Here is a 20,981-nt window from a genome sequence, read left to right on the forward strand (position 1 = left end):
TAACAAAGGCATTATTCAGAGAACCAGCGAAAAGGTCGTTCACTAGGAGTACCAATGCTAGCAATAGCACTATTCCTTAGTCGGCAAAAATCAGCACCGTCACCACGGCAGCCAACATGGCCGATCCCTTCACCGTTACAACTTCACAACCTACTGGTCAAAACTAGAACCAAAGAGCCTTTACCCCCCATCACATGAGCCCAATCCATGCTCTTAAACTGCTAATGGAAAAAGGGCACCTTAAACCCCTCGACCCTTGACCTCTCCCCAACCCACTACCACCTAGGCATGATCCTACCCAATACTACATTTTCCATCAATAGTATGGTCACCCCACTGATTGTTGCTATCGCCTACGTCATGAGATCTAAGATCTCATCTACAATAAAATCATAGCTCCACCCACAACTGCACCCACAAAACCAAGTGTAACCACCAACCCACTTTTCGTCCTATCAAGGTCTTCTTTTAGTTTTTCTTTTGAGTCGATTGTAACAGAGGACCCGAACTTTACTAATGGGAATACATTAGATTTCACTTACTTCTCTGTTCCTTTGGTTTGTTGCACTAATCTTGATCTTCAAAATTTTGACTTAAACAAAGAGAAAGAAACTCCTCGGGCTTTGAAACATTTGGTTGACCAAGAGGAGGAGATGTGTGTTAAGCTCTGCACAGACAAAATCATTGCAATTAATGTGGGTACTAAGTAGGATCCCTGCTTGGTTCAGATTGGGTCCACGTTGTCTTTGGAGGAACGCAAGAGTTTAATTGCTTTATTAAAGGATTTTAAAGATGTTTTCATGTGGTCCTACGAAGACATGCCTGGAATCGATCCTTAGATTATACAGCGCCGGATCCCTCTTGACCCAGAGGGCTAACCAATAAAGCAAAAACTCTATAGAGTCCATCTAGACTGCGCGTTGAAGATTAAAGAGGAGGTCACCAAACAGATTGATTCGGGTTTCTTGATGGTCTCTGAGTACCTGACTTGGCTGGCCAATATCATTCTGGTTCCAAAGAAGGATGGCAGAATCAAAGTTTGCGTCGACTTTCGGAATTTGAACAGAGCTAGTCTGAAAGACAACTTTTCATTGCCACACATCGATGAACTGGTAGACTTCACCGCAGGCTACGCGTTGCTTTCATTCATGGATGGGTTTTTTGGGGTATAATTAGATTTTGATGGCACCGGAGGACAAAGAGAAGACTGCTTTCACCATGCCATGGGGTACCTACTGCAACAGAGTCATGTCTTTTGGGTTGAAAAATGTTGGGGCTACATATCAGAGGGTTGCGATCACAATCTTGCCCGACATGATCCGTAAAGAGGTTGAGGTGTATGTGGACGATATGATTAGGAAGTCCAAAGAGCTAGAAGGTCACTACACCGCACTGAAAAAATTCTTTGAATGAATAAGGGAGTACAGACTGAGGTTGAACCCACAAAAATGCACTTTTGGGATAACTGCAGGGAAAATGCTTGGATTTCTGATTACGTAGAATGAAATTAAAGTAGATCCATCTAAAATCAAAGCCATCTTATAAATGCCACCACAAAGGATTGAAAATGAGGTGCACGGCTTTCTGGGCAAAATGCAATTCATAAGATGGTTTATCTCAAAATTAACCTTGACTTGTGAACCACTATTTGGTCTTTTGAAGAATGGGAAGAAGTTCTAATGGGATGATCGATGTTAGTTTGCCTTTGAGAAGGTTAAACAGTACCTTCAGAATCCACATGTATTGTCGCCACCAGAACCGGGGACGACGCTGATCTTGTACCTGTCGGTAACGGATTCGACCATGTGGTGCATGCTGGTGCATGCTAGTGCAAGAATCAGAAGCTAAAGTGGAGAAGACCATCTACTATTTAAGCAAAAAAGATGTTGGATTACGAGACCCGCTATACTCCCCTCGAGAAAGCTTGTTTGGCTTTGGTATGGGCAACGAGGAAGCTAAGACACTACCTATTAGCTCATTCTATAATTTTGGCTTCAAGATTAGATCCCCTCAAATATCTCTTTGAGAAACCGGCACTTACAGGTAGGCTAGCTCATTGGTTGCTTCTTCTCTCTAAGTTTGACCTCAAGTATGTCACGCACAAATCTGTCAAATAGAGGGCAGTAGTTGAATTTTTGGCAGACCACTCAATGGAGGGAGATAAAGTAGTAGAGTATTTATTCCTAGATGAAGACATTTGACAGGTAGAAAAGGAAACATGGACAATGTACTTTGATGGAGCATCTAACTAGTATGGTTATGGGATAGTTGTGTTGCTCATAGCACCCGATGATTCCCATATACCCCTAGCTCTCAAACTCCAGTTCAAAGTGTCCAATAATGAAGCAAAATACGAGGCATGTATCGCTGGTTTGGAAGCTATCCTAGAACTAGGGGCAATAAGGTTGGACATTATCGAAGAGTCAAACTTGGTTGTTTCTCAAGCCAATGAAGATTGGAGGGTCAAGGAAGAGAAAATGAAGGTTTATCATTAGACTTTGGATGTTCTGATTCCGAGGTTTGAAAACTAACGTTTACACATCTGCTAAGAGAAAATAACTGGTTCACTGATGCATTAGCAACTCTATCTTCCAATGTAGACATCATGCTTTGAGTCAAGCTGCGTTCGATCATCATTAAATAGAAGTATACACATGCCCATGAAACCATCACTGCAATAGATAAGGGTCAAGACAAAAACCCCTAGTATTATGACATTTGGAATTTTCTAGAGATGGATATGTATCCACCAGGGGCAAATGCTAAGGATAAATGGGGAATACGACTTCTGGCCATCCAATTCATCATCTATAGAAACAAGTTGTATAAGAGAGGCCATCTAGGAATGCACAAGCTCTACGTTGAAGAAGAGGAATCGAAGCGTCTCATGGAGGCCATTCATGGAGGAGAGTGTGGAGCACACATGAATGGTGTGATGCTGCTTAGAAAATCCTCAAGCTAGGCTATTATTGGTCAACTGTGGAGGAAGACTGTATTAACTTTGTTCGGCGCTGTCACAAATGTCAAATTCATGCTAATTGCATGAACATACCACCGTCAAAGCTTTACAACATGACTTCACCATGGCCTTTCTCAGTCTGGGGAATCAATGTCATTGAGGCAGTTTTGCTAAAGGGCTCAAATGGACATGAGTACATTTTAGTGGCGATCGTCTATTTTACCAAGTGGCTGGAAGTTTAGTCTTACTCTATATTGAAGGCGTCACATGTGGCCAAGTTCATCAAGAACAACATCATCTGCAGGTATGGGGTGCCAAATGAGATCATCTCGGACAATGACTCGTACTTCAAGAAAGAGGTGGTAGATTTTCTTGAAAAATACAACGTGATTTTTCATAAGTCATCAACTTATAGACCACAAACCAACGGAGCTGTTGACGCCACTAATAAGAATGTCAAGAACATCCTGCGGAAGATGGTTGAGACTTACAAGGATTGGCCTAAGAAACTGTCGTTTTCACTCTGGGGCTACAGAACGTCAATTTGAACATCTATAGGGGCAACCCCCTATTCTCTGGTGTATAGGATGAAGCTATTCTGCCAATTGAGATTGAAGTGTCGTCGCTATGGATTATGGATGAATATCAGATAGCGGAGACGGATTGACAGAAAAGCAGGTTCGAAGAATTGATGTTGTTCGACGAGAGGAGGCTGAAGGCATTCTATCATATCCAAGGGTATCAGCACAGAATCGCTAGCGCCTTCAACAAGAAAGTCAAGTCCAGAAATCTCCAAAAAAGAGATATGGTGCTCAAAGACAATCGAGCCCCCATCCATGACCCTAGGGGCAAGTTCAGGCCCAATTGGACTGGTCCTTACATTATCAAATCTATCTGGTCAAGAGGAGCAATTATTCTTATGGATTTAGATGGCTTGGGGTTCTCACAACCGATCAACAAGTTGAAGAAGTACTATCCCCGAGAGGCTTGCTAGGTCGAAAACCCGAAAGGGCAACCTAGGCAAAAGTTAGAGCATGGAAAATTAGAAATAAAGAAAAATTGAGCTCACAATGTTGAAAACCCTGAAGGGCGATTTTGGCAAAAGTTAGAGCGCAGAAGGAGAGTGTTAATACATGAGCGAACCTGAACCGAACTACGTAAGGCTTAATTCCCATCTTTGGGATACGTAGGCAACTTCATCCCGAAGTTCGGCCATAACCGTCTCCAACTCATCTGTCCTGTCCACTTGGTTGATCAGTCCATCTTTTCCATCATTTGTTAGCTTGGTTGCGTTATCTCTATTTGGCAGGAGGGTTAGTTACAAGATAAAGCAGTGATGTTGAATGCAGTTATGATCTTCTAATTTGGGTTTTACATCTTAAGGACTGATTCCATGTGTGTCAAGCAGTGATCGTTTCCAAAAATTATTTTGAAAAGTTTTAATGAATTGATTTTCTCAAAATTTTACCTTTTACAACTTAGACTATTTTTTAGACCAAAAGGGAAAAATTTCAGTACTCACAACTTCAATCCCATCGATTTCAACACGAGTACATTCTCCAACTCTCTGATTAAATCAAAGTTGCTTTTACATCATAAACCTTGAAAAGAAAATTCAAAGAAATAAAACTAGGGGCACAGCTAAGTCAGGCGGTCCTATGTCTTCTGCTCGCACTCGTGGACGTCTCTGCAGCCAAAGATGGCCCAACTTGTGCCTTGTCTTCGAGCCAAGTCAAGCACTCACCAGAAAGGGCATAACAGAAGCTAGGGGTAGGGGCAAGAAGTTCTCTTATCCTCCAAGCAGTGAGGTACTGAGTCAAGTACGAACCCCGAGCAGCAAATAGAGCCGGGTATTCCACCCCTTCTTCCAGGCAAGTCTAATCATGTCTAAACTGGCGTCTGAACCTGAATGGAAAATAGAACACGCAGTGTGTAAGACCAATCAATTGTATACCTAGATGTCGGGACATGTTGTAGCTCATCTCCCCTACATTAAGCCAGGGGCAACGCTAAGTGATGTCAGCAGCGGATCTGTTGCACATCCAGTCGCACCACAAACCCTCTGAAGGGAAGTCCATTAGCCACTGACGAAAGAAATAGGCTTTGGCTAAATACGCGGGACAAGGGTCCACCACTTTCAACTTATCCATCAACCACACTTAGGAAGGGATGAAAAATAAGAGAGATTAAAGAATAGAGAGATGCACATTGACAGAAAAGTAAGAAAAGTGAATCAAGGAAAAATAGAGAATGAGTGTAGAGTGATGTGAGCATCATAAATAAGAAGGGTGGGAAACAATACTTAGAGAAGCAATGGACTCCCTACAAACCTAGTGGACTCTCGCCGATAAAAAGCATCTAAACCCATCAGGGTCTTGGCTAGTGCCAAACCAATGCAACTCTTACCCTTTTTTAGACGTTGGGCCACTTCGATTAACCCAATGCTGGCTCCGCCGCAACTAGAGGCAAGAAGGAAGTGTGCGAGAAAGCATAAACAGAGGACATGTTGGTGATAACCTCACCAGAGAAGGTCACCCCTGTCCCCAATACCTAAAAATTGGTGAATCAAACCGGGAATATCTAACTCCCCGTCGTGACCCAAAGATCAAGCCTCATGTAGAGTGAGCCCACACATTTGTTCCAGGGCCTGTGCATGGCCAAAATGGGGCTGGGTTATAATTTCCTTGTCATGCCTAGACTTCATCAAAGCCTGAAATTCTTCGAGTGCAGGGCACATCTCTTGTGCTCCGAAGCGAAATACATGCATAACCGGGTTCTAACATCGGACTACAGCGTGAAGGAACGGAAAACAAAGTGAAGTACGACTCAAAGAGAAAAGTACGTTTATGTCGAAACCTTGGAAATTTACTTTTTCTGAGCCGTCCAAAGTGGCTATCCAATCCTTGAGCTTCTCGGCTAGGAATATCTCCATTTTTTAGAGGAAAAAGCTACATATATGAAATTCTGTCGAAGAAATAGCGAAGGAAGACCTTTTATAGATGATAAGGTTGTGTGAGTGGATGCCAACTGTCCACCCACAGCACCTGGGCGGTCGCCCAGCCACTTCTCCTAGCCAGCCATCCTTTCAGGTGGCCGACTGGCCACTTCACTTGGCCAGTTGTCCCTTCAAGTGGCCAGCCAACCAACTCTGTTAGCCAAGCAGCTGGCCAATGTTGTTTTGTTCTGGTCTTTTTGCTTTGAGGTCTTGTTTTGAGTCTTCTATTTTCAGTAAGTGTAAATAGCTGTGTTAGGTTGTTTTTAGTTTGTTTTTCATTTATCGAGTTGTATTTTACATTTTGGGTCAATTGTTGGCTAAATATCTGATTACAAACATCATTCAAATACAAGAATTTTACACGTTCAGTTCCAATTTTATGCAAGTGTGGTGCCAATGTCAAGATGTAAAAACAAACTCCTTTTATAAAACTGCAAGGTTTTTATCCAGATCATAGTTTTTACAAAAGAAAAAGTACAAGTGTTTCCAAAATAAAAGCAAAGGCCTATCTGAAGCTATACAAGTGTTACACTACCAAAGCAAAAAGAAAAAAAGAAAAGAAAATACAAAATTGAAGTCAAGCTCGAGAGGCCCTCTTCGTCCTCTTCCGTGGGAGGGACTTGGGAGCACTGTCGCCATCGGTACCACTATTATCAGAAGAATCAGACTTAGAGCCGGGATCGCCCTCTCAACTCCCTGACTCAAAGCCAATCTTGGCACCCTCCACCCTTTCTGCTTGAGACTCAGTTTGGCATAGAGCTTTTTCCCTCTCTACGTAAGATGTAGTTTGTCTTGCACCCTCCACCCTCTTTGCGTGAGACGCAGTTTGGCATGGAGCTTTTTCCCTCTCTACGTGAGATGTAGTTTGGCTTGCACCCTCCACCCTCTCTGCGTGAGACGCAATTTGGCATAGAGCTTTTTCCCTCTCTACGTGAGACGTAGTTTGGCTTGCACCCTCCATCCTCTTCGCATGAGACGCAGTTTGGCATGGAGCATTTTCCCTCTCTACATGAGACGTAGTTTGGCTTTCACCCTCCATCCTCTCTGCGTGAGACATAGTTTGGCATGGAGTCTTTTCCCTCTATACATGAGACGTAGTTTAGCTTGCACCCTCCGCCCTCTCTGCTTGAGACAGTTTAGCATGGAGCTTTTTCCCTCTTTACATGAGACGTAGTTTGGCTTGCACTCTCCACCTTCTCTACCTGAGACACAGTTTAGCTTGGAGCTTCTCCCCTCTTTACGTGAGACGTAGTTTAGGCTTGCACTCTCCACTCTCTCTGCGTGAGACGCAGTTTGGCATGGAGCTTTTTCATCATTCCTACGTAAGACGTAGTTTGGGTTTGCATCTTTGACCCTCTCTACGTGAGACATAGTTTGGCTTGCATTTTCTCACATCCTTTCTATGTGAGACATAGTTTGGTTTGTATCTCTCATCCTCCTTTCATGGGAGCCATGTTTGGAATTGTTGTTTGCTTACTTTTTCCGTATGGGACACGGTCAGATTTATTTTGATTTAAGCTTGAGGCTTGTTTCATTCTTGTGCCGTCATCTTGTCATATTTATTGTCCCATTGCATTGTCTTGTATGATCATGAATTTTCAAAATAACCATCTTCGCAAAGCGTGTAAGTCCAGCTTTCAAGTGTAGTCTCTAGCATATCATTTACACCTTGCCCCTGAACTATGTTGGTTTGATTCCTTGCAAAGGGATACACAGGCAACTTTCAAGTTTAACAATTGCATTTTCATTTTGATTGCTTGCCCAATGCGGCCGTGTCAAATGGGTCGTCTTTGGGCTTTGACATTCACTCACGTCATTTCATGACTTCGAGCTTTTTCAAAGAAGGGCAATTGTAGAAACCCTATTTTTGACCACCCTTAAGACTTGGGCGCCTTAGGTGGATCACCCGATGATCAAATTCTACGCTGTACACACGCTCAATTTTCTCAGCAAGAAGCCTCGGTTTTTGAGTTTCAGAGCCTAGAATCTTGAATCACCTTTGGACCAAAACCTGATTTTTCCAAGCCTAACCACCCAGAGGCCTACTGACCAACAGGTGGCCAGTTGGCCAGAAATGAGTGGTTGGTCGGCTGGCTAGGTCTTCGGGTAGAATAGATATTTTTTGCTAATTGTCCCCCATGTTCATGCACTGCACCAGCTGGCTCAATACAGATCTTTCCGAGATAGCAACTAGTTTTTCTATATATAGAGGACCATACCTTATGTTTTTAGGTTAGAAAAAATTACCAAAGCTCAAATTCTTGAAAATCTCTCTCTCTCTCTCTCTCTCTCTCTATCTATCTTGCAACACACATACACCTTACCTATACTTCCTAAACCAATATTTTAGCTCTCCTTGTTGAGGTTCTTGAGTCTAAATTTAAGCTCTTGAGGGTGTTCACTTGTGAGTTTGTGAATCAAAGATTTACTCCTTTTCAAGAGGTATAACCTTGGCCTTCTTTACACTACTTCTCCCCTATCTTCTGTTATGGGTTGAAACCTGTGGCTTAAAGCTCTCAAAGGTGGAGGGGTTAACCACCCTTTTTTGAACCATATTCTCTAAGCTTTTGCCCTTGTGTTTCCGACTTCTTTCTCAGCTTTTTTCAAACTTTTTACCATTATTTTTCAGAGTTTTTCAAAGGCTAAAAATGTGGTTTTGAGATCCAAAAAGTGGAGGGTTTAGCCACCCCTCCTTAGGCTTGCTTATTAGCTTTATTTCTCTCTTATTTTAGCTCACTTTTTCTAGCTTTTCCAACTTAATTCCAACACTATTTTTGCGAGTTTTAGGACTGTTTTAGTGTGTTTACTTCATTCATGCATTGTATAGTATGCTTGTAGTGTTGTAGTACACTTGCAATAATCATCTCTGCAACCTCTTTTTTTGGTTTTCTTTGTTTGAGAGTCGTTTCAAGCGAGTGTTGTTTAAGGCAAGCGAAAGAGACCCTTCCAAGCTTAATGATTTAATCTCTTCGAAGGTTCATTACCAAGGCATTACATCTCTCTCATGCCAAGAACAACTTCTTGTTTGATACTTCTCTTCATTAGTGGACTTAACTATCACTCTTTGGACTAAACTGATGAAAGAATGGAAAGGCAATTAAAAAAGGCTAATAAAATTGGACTGAAATGGTAACAAGAGTAATAAAATTGGTTTGGGTTCAATCGGACGTTAATTGAACTCATTGAGTCTTGAAATCATTTCATACTCTTTAGTGATGAGAATGGTTCAAGAATCAAGATCTACCACTTCCCTTGAGGTAACTCCATGATAGAGAGGAGTCTTGTTGTTCTTTTTTTCCATTTATTGAGACTTTGTCCCATTGATTCATAGATCATCACGCAATGAGTTTGCGTTAATTGATGGTTTGCAAATCAAATCTACCCTTCCTTTGATTTGTTTAATTATAAGGAGAGGCAAAGAGGACAAACATCTCCTAAAAACACTCTGTTTGTGCTCTGTTTCTTTCTGTTACAGCAATGCAGTGTCAAAAAACAGTGGCCGGCCACCTAACCATCTGGCCAACCAATTTTCTAGGCCGACCGGCCACCCTATTTTATGCAGATAGTACCATTTTTATGGTAGAACAGAACAGAGGCTGGGGTGAAAACAAATAATTTTTCTGACTGCAAAACAAAACAGTTCTAACAGCAAAACAGAGGGGTTTTTGGGTGGAAATTCTTGTTCATGCATAGGCGATTCTTCGCTTCCCGTAGTTCGTTAAATTAATGCTGATAGTAGTATGTTGTATCCAAATTGGTAGCTTCATTTGAACTTGTAATAGTTAGTTCATTAAATTAGTTAAATTCTTTTCAGTTTGTAATAGCTAGTTAACCTAGTTAATTGCTTTTAGATTAATTCGTGCGTTGTAAGTAGTTTAATTCTAATTTGTAATAATTAGTTAGTGTAGCTAGTTATTTAGTATTGTAAGACATTCATTTGAACTCTCTTGTGCAAGGACAAAATTGTAATAATGTGTATGTCTTCCAATCCCCATTTCTTTCTCCATTTTATTTACCTGTTTATAATGGTAGCATCATGTTTTACATTTTCATGTCATTGCCATGACTTATATTCATGTTTGCACGCATAAGGTTCGGCTCATCATACTAATCAAATGTCAATTTCAACTCTCTTAATTGAATACGTGTTTTTATTGCATGCCTTGAATTGACTCACATGCCATTCTAGTAGCAGAGCATATTAACTTCATGTTGTATGCGTTGCATTAGTCATGTTGCATTATTTAGGATCATGCATCTTTTCTAACTATTTTTTTTCCTTTGGCTCGCCTCGGATATTTGGGGTAAGCATTTTTTGCTTTAGCATATTGCATGCATACGATTGTTGCTATATCAAGCATGTTCACCATGAGGCTAAGTGCTTAATTGATATACCTGTTTGAATGCCGATGGATAAAGACTTTTTTCACTTAAATTGGGATGATTTGATTAAATGTACATATGAGATCACTTTTTTAAGTAGCACATATTCAAAACACTTTTCAAACAAACATGAAATCAAAGCGTTCCAAAGTGGACGAATTAGTCTATACTTGTGTGCATCACATTGTAATGATAGCATAATAATCGGAGCAAGAGCATATAATGTACATAAGAATCACATCATGATTAGTAGAGGCCGATCTTTGATCAGGTGAGTGGGGTGCTCAATTCATGACCTTCTCCTTCCATACCTAAGTTCCCGAGCTGAGACACTTTGGTGTTGACCGATAAGTGGCCTTTGGCACGAGTCACGGGTTTCCTAAATTTTTCAAAAATATTTAGGTGGCAACTCTGAAATCTGGCAAGGCAGTCAATTTTTGGCATTTTTGATTAAAAATCGATTTTCCAAAAGATTTTCTGGATTTGGCTCTTTTGTATTTATCCGTTTCACATTGCACTTGTGAAACCAGATTTAGAACCACGGGAGTCTGAACTGCAGGGCTATCGTATCCAAGGAGACTAAACCCCTTTGAGGAGAACGAAAAGCAATCTACAGTGGTCCAGAAAAGCCACCGTGCTGAGAAGAACTGTCTAAATGATCTATTTAATGAACAAACTAGGAGTCACAAGGAGGGACCAGTGATGTCGGAGTAGAATTGGGGAAAATAAAGTGTACCAGTGAATTAGGAGGGTCAAAAATAGTTGGTACCGGCTAAATCAGCCTAAAAATAGATGTCTAGGTGCAAAAATAGGCCAATAATAAGGTGTGGCGCACAATAGCAGAGGAGACGCGGCGCATGATAGTGATAAGGGCGCAGGGGCATTGAAGCTGAGGCACGACTTACAATAGCAGAGGAAGTACACGGTGCACGACACAGAAGTGTTGATGACGTGCTCAGAAGCACGGAAGCTAATGTTAGATAGGGCAGACGTAGGATGACATCAGCAATGAAGTCATAGAGGCACATCTAGGTTGAGATGGTGCAACATAAATGGTTGGAACACTGCTAGGGCTTATGTCAGCAACACAGAGTGCTAAGAGAGAGCGCGTGAATACACATGGAGAGCTTGGAGACAATGCCTCTCTTTGGGTGGCACGTAAGGGAACGCTAGAAGTCCAATAAGATGTTTCTGGCGGTGTTAACTTCTTCTTAAGGAGATGAACAGTCTAGTGTAGTCAAATGGTTAAAACAGTAGCGATACATAGAAAACAGTATGAGAGGATGATTTGATGATGATAGAAGTAGTTTGATAATGAAGCTGAAGAATAGACGAGGAGTTTAGGAGAAAACCCTAAACAGTATGAGCGGATGATTTGATGATGATAGAAGTAGTTTGATAATGAAGCTGAAGAATAGACGAGGAGTTTAGGAGAAAACCCTAAGCTTTGATACCAAGTTATAATATTAGATAGAGGAGGAGAGTGAGAGAAAGGAGAAACGCTATATTAATCATTAGTGTATGAACAATGAAAACAAGACTCCTTTATATAGGAGGAGAGAGAGTTACGTATGGTACTCCTAAGTATGATAATGAATACAATATTAGCATAAATATGAAGAGAATATATATACTATATTTAACAAATTTCATGAATTTTCATAACAAAAATAAATAAATAACTTTCAATTGAATCACTTCACACTTGTGCTAAAAATCAATGGGAAATTTTACTATAAACACCCTCTACCATATACTCCTTTAAATTATGTCATTTTCTTATTTAGTTATGACTAATTTTTTCTTTACTTATGACTCATGAGATCTTTGGTTATATCTCATGTGTTGTTGGATTATGAATTTTTTTTTTTTTTTTAGTTATGACTCAAAAAATATAAAAATATGTTATTTTTTTTCTTTAATTATAAGGTCCATACTGTATACACCCTTTAATTATAAGGGGTGTGTACGATAATTTTTTCCAAAACAAATATATAAGAGTGACCTTTGCTAGTTATTTTCATGGGCCAGTCCATGGGGCTGTTTGTTGTGGCTTATTTTGGCCAACTTATATATTCTAGATTTGGAAAAGATATTTTGGACTATTTGGTTAAACTTATTTCAAATAGCTTCTAATTCTAGCAACTTATTTTAACTAAAAAAAGTTGATTTTGAGAAGCTGCTCATCCCTTGCTTCTGATTATCAATTTCTGTTGTGGACATGTTAATTTAAGATTATACTCTTAGATTTTTTTTTATTTTCTATTTTTTAAAAAATAGAAAAAGACCCAAATGGATTATGGATTATGGATTATTATTATTATTATTATTATGAGAAATCTAGACAAGTAGTGAATAATAAAAAAAAAAGTTAATTTAAAAAGCTATTTCACAGCTTATTTAAAAAACACTACTCAACAACTTAAATCTATAATCCAACAGTTACACCGAACAGATTAACAACTTCTAATTAAAGTCATAATCTATAATCTGTTAAATTATAATCTATAATCTGTTTTAACAATTATACCAAATGGGGCCCATGTGACACGAAAAGTCTTGGCCTTACATGGCATTAAAAGTGGCCCGTCCAATGGCCCAAAAATTCTTTGCCATTTGTGGCACTTTCAAATAGCCCATCTAGTGGTCTTAAAATAAAGTGCCTTTCATTGTGCTAAAATGGGCCCACCTATTGATCCAAAATGAGGGATTAAATTATTTAAATGAGGGTTTCTATTTAAATTTATTTTATTTCTTTAGATTATCATTCTTTCATTTTTTTTTTAAATTCTAATTTTGTTCAAAGATAAAATTCCATTTCTACTCTCATCTCTAACCCTCTAACCCTAATTTCCGAAACCCTAACCCTAATTCTATCACCTCTGGTATGCCGGTCGTCCACTACATTGGTTGTCCACCTTCCCGTCACCCCCAACCACCACCATTATCCCAACACTCTTCTCTCTCTCCTCCTTCTTGTTTCCACCACTACACCGCTACTATCACTGCTAACCACCCACCGTTGCTGTCATCACCGTCTTACTCATCTTCTTTCATTTTTTCTTCTTATTCTGCCTCTTCTCTTGAAACCCTAACCCTAGCCCTTTTCTTCTTCTCTCTTCTCTATCATTTCCTTCTCTCTAAATCTGATTTGAGATGGTTGGGTCACGACGGTGAAAGGCAAGCAGGGGCGACGACATGGCTAGATCGCAATGTCAAGAGGTGACAGCGATGGCGAGAGTTGATGGGCTAGTAGGGACGACGACATGGTTGGGTCGCAATGGAGCATGGGGTGACACATGAGAGAGGGCGGCAACGATGACTAGAGGAGGTCGTTGTTGGAGGAAATGAGTCATCGGCGGTGGTAAGAGTGAGGGGAGAAGTAGAAGATAAAGAAGAAGAAAATGAAAGAAGGTGGTGGCAAGAGTCTGCAAGTTGGCCACTAGAGATAACGGCGATGGTTGTCAGAGTTGGTGGGGATGGGATTAGGGTTAGGGTTTGGGTTTGGCATTAGAGACTAGGGTTTGGGTTTGGGTTTGCGCTTAGGGATATAGTTGGTATTAAGGTGGAGGTTCAAAGAAAATGGAGGGGACTCGTTTTGTTGGGTGAGGGTTCAAAGAAATGGGAAAGGGGGGATAAAGTAAAAAAGTAAGGCTAAATAACAACCCTCCATTTAAATATATAATTTATTCTCAATACACTTTATATTTATCCACAAATTACCCTTGAATAATATAATATTTTAATTTTATGGTACAATCAAATATTAACCTTAATATAAAATCAATAAACTCTCCCTCTTCTCTTCTCAACCATTCTCAAGCACGTCCCAGCTACGTCATCTTCTTCCTAGTCTTTTCATTGCAAATTACTGAAGAAGAAACACATTGGGTCCAAGTTGAAGAAGGAGAAAGATGAAACAAAGAATGGTGGTTTGGTTGGGAATGGATGCACCAGATCATCCTTAAATAGGTAAAATCCTCATGTTTGGTCTTCCAGTGCCAAACAAGATTGTTTGTTCGGACTTTCAAATCTAAATAGTATTGACGTAAAACAATTTGAATACTCATTTTTATGTGGAAAAAAAAACAAGTAAATTAATAATTGTACTTTGATATTTATGTGAATATTTATCTTCTCTTTGATGGGTTGTTTCAAAAAACAGTTTTGATTATTATTATCATCTATTGTTTGATTTTATTCAATTTTTCTTTTATTTACAAGTAATAACAAAATAAGAAAACAAAGATATTGATGCTTATAGTGAGTTTTGGTGGGGTAGATTGGAGTTTGAAAGTGAGGAGGAAGAAGAAGAGAAAATAATTGAAACTTGAGAAGAAAATGAAAGCAAGTTTAATTGCCACCATAGTGGTCTTAAAAGAAATCCAATGTGGATTAAATTGATTAAAAATCAACTTTGACAATTTAGGATTTGGGGATCCTACAGGCTACAGTACTCAGGCACAACAAGTTGTTGTGCTTCCTTATAGACCATCGTTTCAAATCTCTTTCGATAATCCAAACTATCATATTGTAAGGTTCGTCGAGTAGATTATCCATACAAAAATTCAAATTGATTGGATATCTGCAATCCTATAACAAAAGTACATTTGTTTTCATAAAAATTAACGGTTAACATAATTTTCATAAATTTTTAGGACCTAATCATGAGGTTACGAATATTCGATTAACTTGATTTTTTACATGGATAATATTTTCGACGAACCCTACAATATGAACAATTTAGATTATCAAAAAACACTCAGGACAATCTCCCACGAAAGAGCACAGTAGGCTATTGTGCCTTGAAGGCACAACAGCAGCCCCAAATCCAACAATTTATGCCTTGTCAAAGGAAAATTAAAAATTTTGAATCATTCATCTTTTCAAAGTTAAACCCAGGCTCTTTTAGAAATACGGCAGATTTAATTTCGATTTCGATTCAAACTTGTTTCCTGATTCAGAATCCATTCTATTAGGTGCAGTCACAAAATCAAAGTTTCAAAATCCAAACTAAATTCCAAGTTCTGATGAACTACGTTGACTTGATTTTGAATGAAACTTGTTCCGTGGATACTTAAACAACCTATTCCATTGGGTGCAGTCACAAAACGCTATGAACTCAAACGTTCACTAAAATTCCAGACTCTCAAAAATCAAGGTCTTAAGTTCATTTATGAACTTCGACAGACTTGATTCTGTTTCAAATTTGTTCTTTAATTTGGATATGAAGGCAACCCATTCCATTGGGTGCAGTCATAATCATTGTGACTCAGGACATGATCCCTTTCAGAATCCTTTCAGTCTATCTTTTTTTCCTTTTTTTTTTTTTTTCTTCTTCTGTTGATAACTCAGGACATGATCCCTTTCAAGTTAGAAGAAAACCAAAAACTCCCACAAGTGTTGCATCCGCATAACCAGTGACTGAAAGGATGTCTTCTTCAACTTAAAGGATTTTTTATCACCAAGGAGTCTCCTTCCAAATGAATGCCCCAATGCCCCAGCTCTCTAGCCAAAATCACAACTTTCCATGCACTAATTGGTTCCATAAAATCAGCACCAAATTTTTTTTTTTTTAATCAGAAAAGCAAAGCGAGAATTTATTAATGAACAACAATGCAGAAAGCATCAGCGTGAAACCCCTCCATCACAATTAGTTTGGCATGAAAAAGGCTAGCCCAATCATATGCTAGCACAATCCCCGAACAATGCAAAATTGGAGAGATTCCAACTAGCAACAAAAGAGAAAAGGAAGGCAAAGGAGCATCATAACATAAATAAAATATAGCAGCCAGCCCCAATAAGTGTCCTCAAACCCTCCCATCATCATGGAATTCACACGGCAATATCAGAGCCATTGGTATCTTGGTGTGCGTTTGGTCTCAACCAGACTTAAAACAAGTGGCTATGAACAGCTTAAGGAGAGGATGATTAGCCGCATTCAGAGTTGGTCTAATAAGTTTTTGTCATATGGAGGGAGGCTGCAATTATAATACAGTCTGTGTTGTTTGGAATCCAGGTGTACTAGGCCACAGTACTCATTTTGCCTAAGAAAATTTTGAAAGATATTGAAAGTCTTATGCGGAATTTTCTATGGTCAGGTATTGAATTAAGTTCGAATACAGCTAAAGTTAGTTGGAAACAGATTTGCTGTCCTAAAGTAGAAGGTGGTTTGGGCTGAAGTTCAATGGATTAAAGCCGCAATCATGAAACACAGTGACAAATGTTGCCTACAGAAGAGCAGTTGTGACATTGTTAATGCTGCTAGCCCACTTGATAGTCTCTCACAATGACCCTCACACCTGCTAGCACAATTCCTAAAATGGCACCATCGAATTTCAGGTTATACCAAAAATGAGGTCTTTACAGTCGGATCTTCATATCATGTTGTTTCGGGATTGGAAAGCTCAAGAGGATTATCATCGGAACCAGCTCAGTTGCAGCATTTTTGGAATTCAGAGTATCTGTGAAGTACCAAATAAAATTAAACTTTTTGTGTGGAAGTCCTGTTAAAAATACTCCCTGTCAAGATTCTTCTATGCAAAAGGAAAATTGTAACAGAGGTTGCGCCCTTTGGTGTGGACTCCTCATATAGAAATGGACATCCATTGTTTAACTAAGAGATTGTGAATTTGCAGCTAAGATGTGGAATGCCAGTGCTTTAGTGTTTTGTAGCAGCAGGAAAATGGCTGGTTTTGCTGGAATGTAGTACTTGAATTCAATGTCATCACCCTGACCCGGATATAGACGAATGTTTTTTAATCTTTTCCACATCATAAGGCGAGAAGAGCTCATCAACAACATTTGATTTCCATCTACCCGTTGAATTGTTGATAAGGAATTTGTCTGTTAACTCCCCCTTCATTTCGACTAGGAAGCTTCAAGTGTTGGAAAAATTCACAAACTTCATCTAAAGTTCACTGGATTCTTATCCTTTAGTTTTCTATCTTGAATTTCTTGGAAAGTCACATTAAAAGTAAATTTTTTTAAAAAAAAATTATGTAAAAATTTACCATGTAAATTTATTTTTATATTTAAATGTCAAAAGTCTCATTTTAAAATTTTGCCTTCAGGCTCCTGATGATGATCATTGGCAGCCACTGGTTTTTTTTTTTTTTGGACCAGCAAAACAAAATCAAATTTTATTAAGAACATGAAAAAGTACACGAAAAACTTGGGGAGAGATTGCATCATTGTCAAGAGATTACACCCTAACTATGCTAGCACCCAATGCAAGACCAATCATGCGCATCCCTAAAGCCAAACCAAAGCAAGAGTGAGAGAGATTCCAACTCACAGCAAAAAAAACATCAAAAGAAAGAACCAAAAACACATCAAAGGGCAACTCCAGTTCACCAGCCTCCACCTACACAGACTCTAATCTGACTAAGATCATACAGAAAGTCATTGATCTTAATGAGTTCGCACAGCTTGACCAAGTCAGATTGAACACCCTTGAAGACAAAATCATTCCTATGTTTCCAAATAGATCATAGAACTGTTAAAAGGAATGGCTCTCCAAATCTTCATTTCCATTTTCTTAAATCGAAATCCAGCCCACCATTGGAGCAAACCATCAAAACTGAGCCTCGCATCACACACTAAGTTGCCCACCAAAACATCACAGCAGACCATACCTTCCAGATCAATGGACAAAACAACACATGGTTTGCTATTTCAAAATCAGATTGACAGACAATACAAAGAGTAGAAACATTTCCATTTAGTACACCCAAAAACTTGCTGTGACTTTTATATAACTCGGTGAGTCCGAGGTCGAATCCACAAAGACCAGCTTGTTCAAAATAATTACCGACCACTCAAATAAAGTAAAGAAAAATATGATTTTGAATCTTTGAAAGGGTTGAATAATTTGAGAAAAATAATTAATTAAAAGATAAAATAAGGTGATTATAAAAAGGGTACTAAGGAATCAAGGATCCTCCACCAATGCTTTCTTTAAAATATTTTAGATTCAATTTATACAACTCAATTGAAACATACACAAAAGGTATTTCCAATCAGAAGATAAAAATAATTATTCCATATAAAAATTAATTGCAAAAAAATTAATTACTTTCACTGATTGATTACACCATAAAAATCTAGTTATTTGATTTGCAGGGAATATGAAGCTTCTATCGTTCCTTGAGTCTACAATAGAACAAGATATTATACAGAATAAAAAAAAAATCCCAAATAAATAAATCAAGCAATTAAAATAATCTAACATTAAAAATCATGATTGAATCATAAAATGTCTATAAAGAAAACATTGGGGTTTCACCCCTAGCCTTAACAAAGAAAATTAGAACATCATAAAAAGAAAAAGAAACTAATATGTATTATGAAACGAATTTTCCGGAATGTTTCTGAATCATCCCCTCATCTTCTACCTATCCATCTATTTATAGTATAACATCACCGCCATAGTGATAAACCAATTGACGCAATACACCCAATGAAAGCAATCCCTCATTTTACTTCTTCAGCACCTTACACGTAGGAGAACCAATTGGAAGCTTTGGAAAAGAACAGCTTGCATCATTCTTCCAATAGTCTGATTGGCTGTGTGATGTTGCATCCCTTCCTGGCAAGAGTTTGTTTTCAATTTAGCATCCTTTTTCTTTAATTGTCATTTAGCCCCAACATTTATCCTAATTGCAAATTATTCTGTAAAAATTAAAATTAAATCATTAAACTCACAACTAAGAATAAAGCAGGGGAATTAAAATTGATAAGAGTGTATTAATGATTAAAAATAATAAGATAATTATACATTTTTAACCATTCATCACACCCCCAACTAGCTAATTGCTAGTCCCTGGCAATAAAGGCAACTACAAAAATATGTAAACTACTTTCGCAGGACAACACGACTACATTTAGCATATGTAATAAGCCTTTAAACCCCTAAGTTACCCTTAGTGGACAAGTAATAGTCTCGTGAAGGTTTCCAAAAATGATACCCACAAACATCCAAAAACTTAACCTCACAGTCTCCCTTATTCATATGCACAAAGTTCAAGAACAATAGTCATGAATTTCATTATACTAACAAAAGAATCAGTGAAAATTTAAAATACTAGCAACAAGTAAAGATATCCCAACGTATCCAAAATTCAGGGGGTGTGAATAATCTTAGCCAACATAAACACATTCTTAGCATCAAGGTAAAATGTAACTCAATTGTCTATCTGAAATATGCTTTGACTCAAAGCTCGCCGGCTTTTACACTCAACAATTGAATCACTCAGAATATGGTGTAAATATCACTCTAAATATATGCGAGCAGAATAATGTGAACCAAAAGCAAAATTTCTCACATATTAACTTGGTTGAAAAATGCTCACAAGAAAGAATAAATAAATAGTCTCATGGAAGGAATGCCAAATACTGAGAATTAAAATTCACACATTATTAACTATCCATCATGTCCATATCCAAACCATACCAAGATCAAATAGGACTTTTATTTGGTTGTAATGTAAGGGTAAAGGTGGAAAAATCAAAAAGAGGGTAAAGGTTGAGGTCTTGAGAGTAATGAAGATAAATATAACACAATTTAGGAGATTATTGCAGATAGTTCATTTTTCCAGACTCCTTCAAAAATTCACCTTTTGTGCTTTTTAGTAAGCGCACTCCCTATACTTCAATTTTTCTTCTTCTTTTTTTTTTTTTTTGTAACCCCTTCTCTTCATCTCCTTTTACAGCTCAAATAACAAATTTCAAGACAAATGAAGGCAAGTTGGATGTGGGGTTTAACAAAGAATGGCTAAATATAGGCTCAAATGGGTTTCAAGGTATTAATGTAACAGAAAAATATAAGGCTCAAAGAAACAAAGATGGCCTAAAATCATATCTTAAAAATTGGTATGGTCCTTCAATTTTCACGATCTCAAGGAAATAATAGTGTGACAACAAATAAATGTATTCTCAGCATTTAACCAAAACAAGGAATAATGAGACTAAACAACAAATTAGTGCATGTCCAAAGAAAAATTAAGAGTAAATGTATAATAACCCTCCAAAGAAAAGAATGGCTCGAAACTCATAGGGTTAAGAGTCTCCACTATCATTCTTCAAGATTTTTAAGTCACATCCACGTATCAACTAAATATTTTATTCATGTGGCTAAAGTGCAGTGCAAAAGTTCTAAATATGAACACATGGGATACTTTATCAATGAAGATAGCATAATAAATTTCAACACAATTCGCAAGCTAAGACAACAAAAACATCACAACTAAGCACAAGCACTTTAATGCACATCTAAGAGATAACTTTGAGTTTTCTTTTTTCTTTATTTATTTATTTTTTAATAACAAACTCATTGCAATCAACACAAAATGATAATTAATCCCTCCCCCCAACCTAAATCGTGCATTGTCCTCAATGTAAAAAAAAAAAAAAACGGGAAAGGGTTTACCTTAAATGATAAATGATGTTTGCGTTTCCTGCAATGGGTTAGCAATACAAAAAAAAAAAAGAAAAAAAAAAGGGTAAATAATGCAAAATGAAAAAGAAACTGAATCCAATTTTTTTTTTCAGATCTTGATAAATTAGATCACTAAGTTCCATGTTGGAAAATTTTCCAAAAATGGTTTCAGACGCTGTCCATTCACTTTAAAAACATGACCATTT

General features: G+C 38.1%; 1 protein-coding gene across 43 annotated transcripts in view; it reads right to left on the minus strand.

The window, feature by feature from the left end:
- LOC114264260 (subtilisin-like protease 4) overlaps positions 1-20,981 on the minus strand; it is a 99,783-nt gene that overhangs the window by 61,331 nt on the left and 17,471 nt on the right. For 25 of the 43 annotated variants that reach the window (XR_014362072.1, XR_014362058.1, XR_014362065.1 and 22 more), the window contains 2 exons: positions 20,767-20,794; positions 18,538-19,010 (listed from right to left, as the gene is read on the minus strand). The exons of 1 other annotated variant lie outside the window; for it this stretch is intronic. Coding sequence is in view for 14 of the 42 variants with exons in the window: in XM_082916211.1 (XP_082772337.1) it covers positions 20,768-20,794 (27 nt within the window). In the remaining 28 variants the exon portion in view is untranslated. Of the gene's footprint in view, positions 1-18,537; positions 19,011-20,766; positions 20,795-20,981 lie in introns of those variants that run through there. 17 more of the 43 variants (XR_014362085.1, XM_082916209.1, XM_082916205.1 and 14 more) reach the window with 3 other exon arrangements.

Source organism: Camellia sinensis, chromosome 2, assembly GCF_055761805.1.
Source record: "Camellia sinensis isolate YWXY chromosome 2, ASM5576180v1, whole genome shotgun sequence".
Taxonomy (NCBI): domain Eukaryota; kingdom Viridiplantae; phylum Streptophyta; class Magnoliopsida; order Ericales; family Theaceae; genus Camellia; species Camellia sinensis.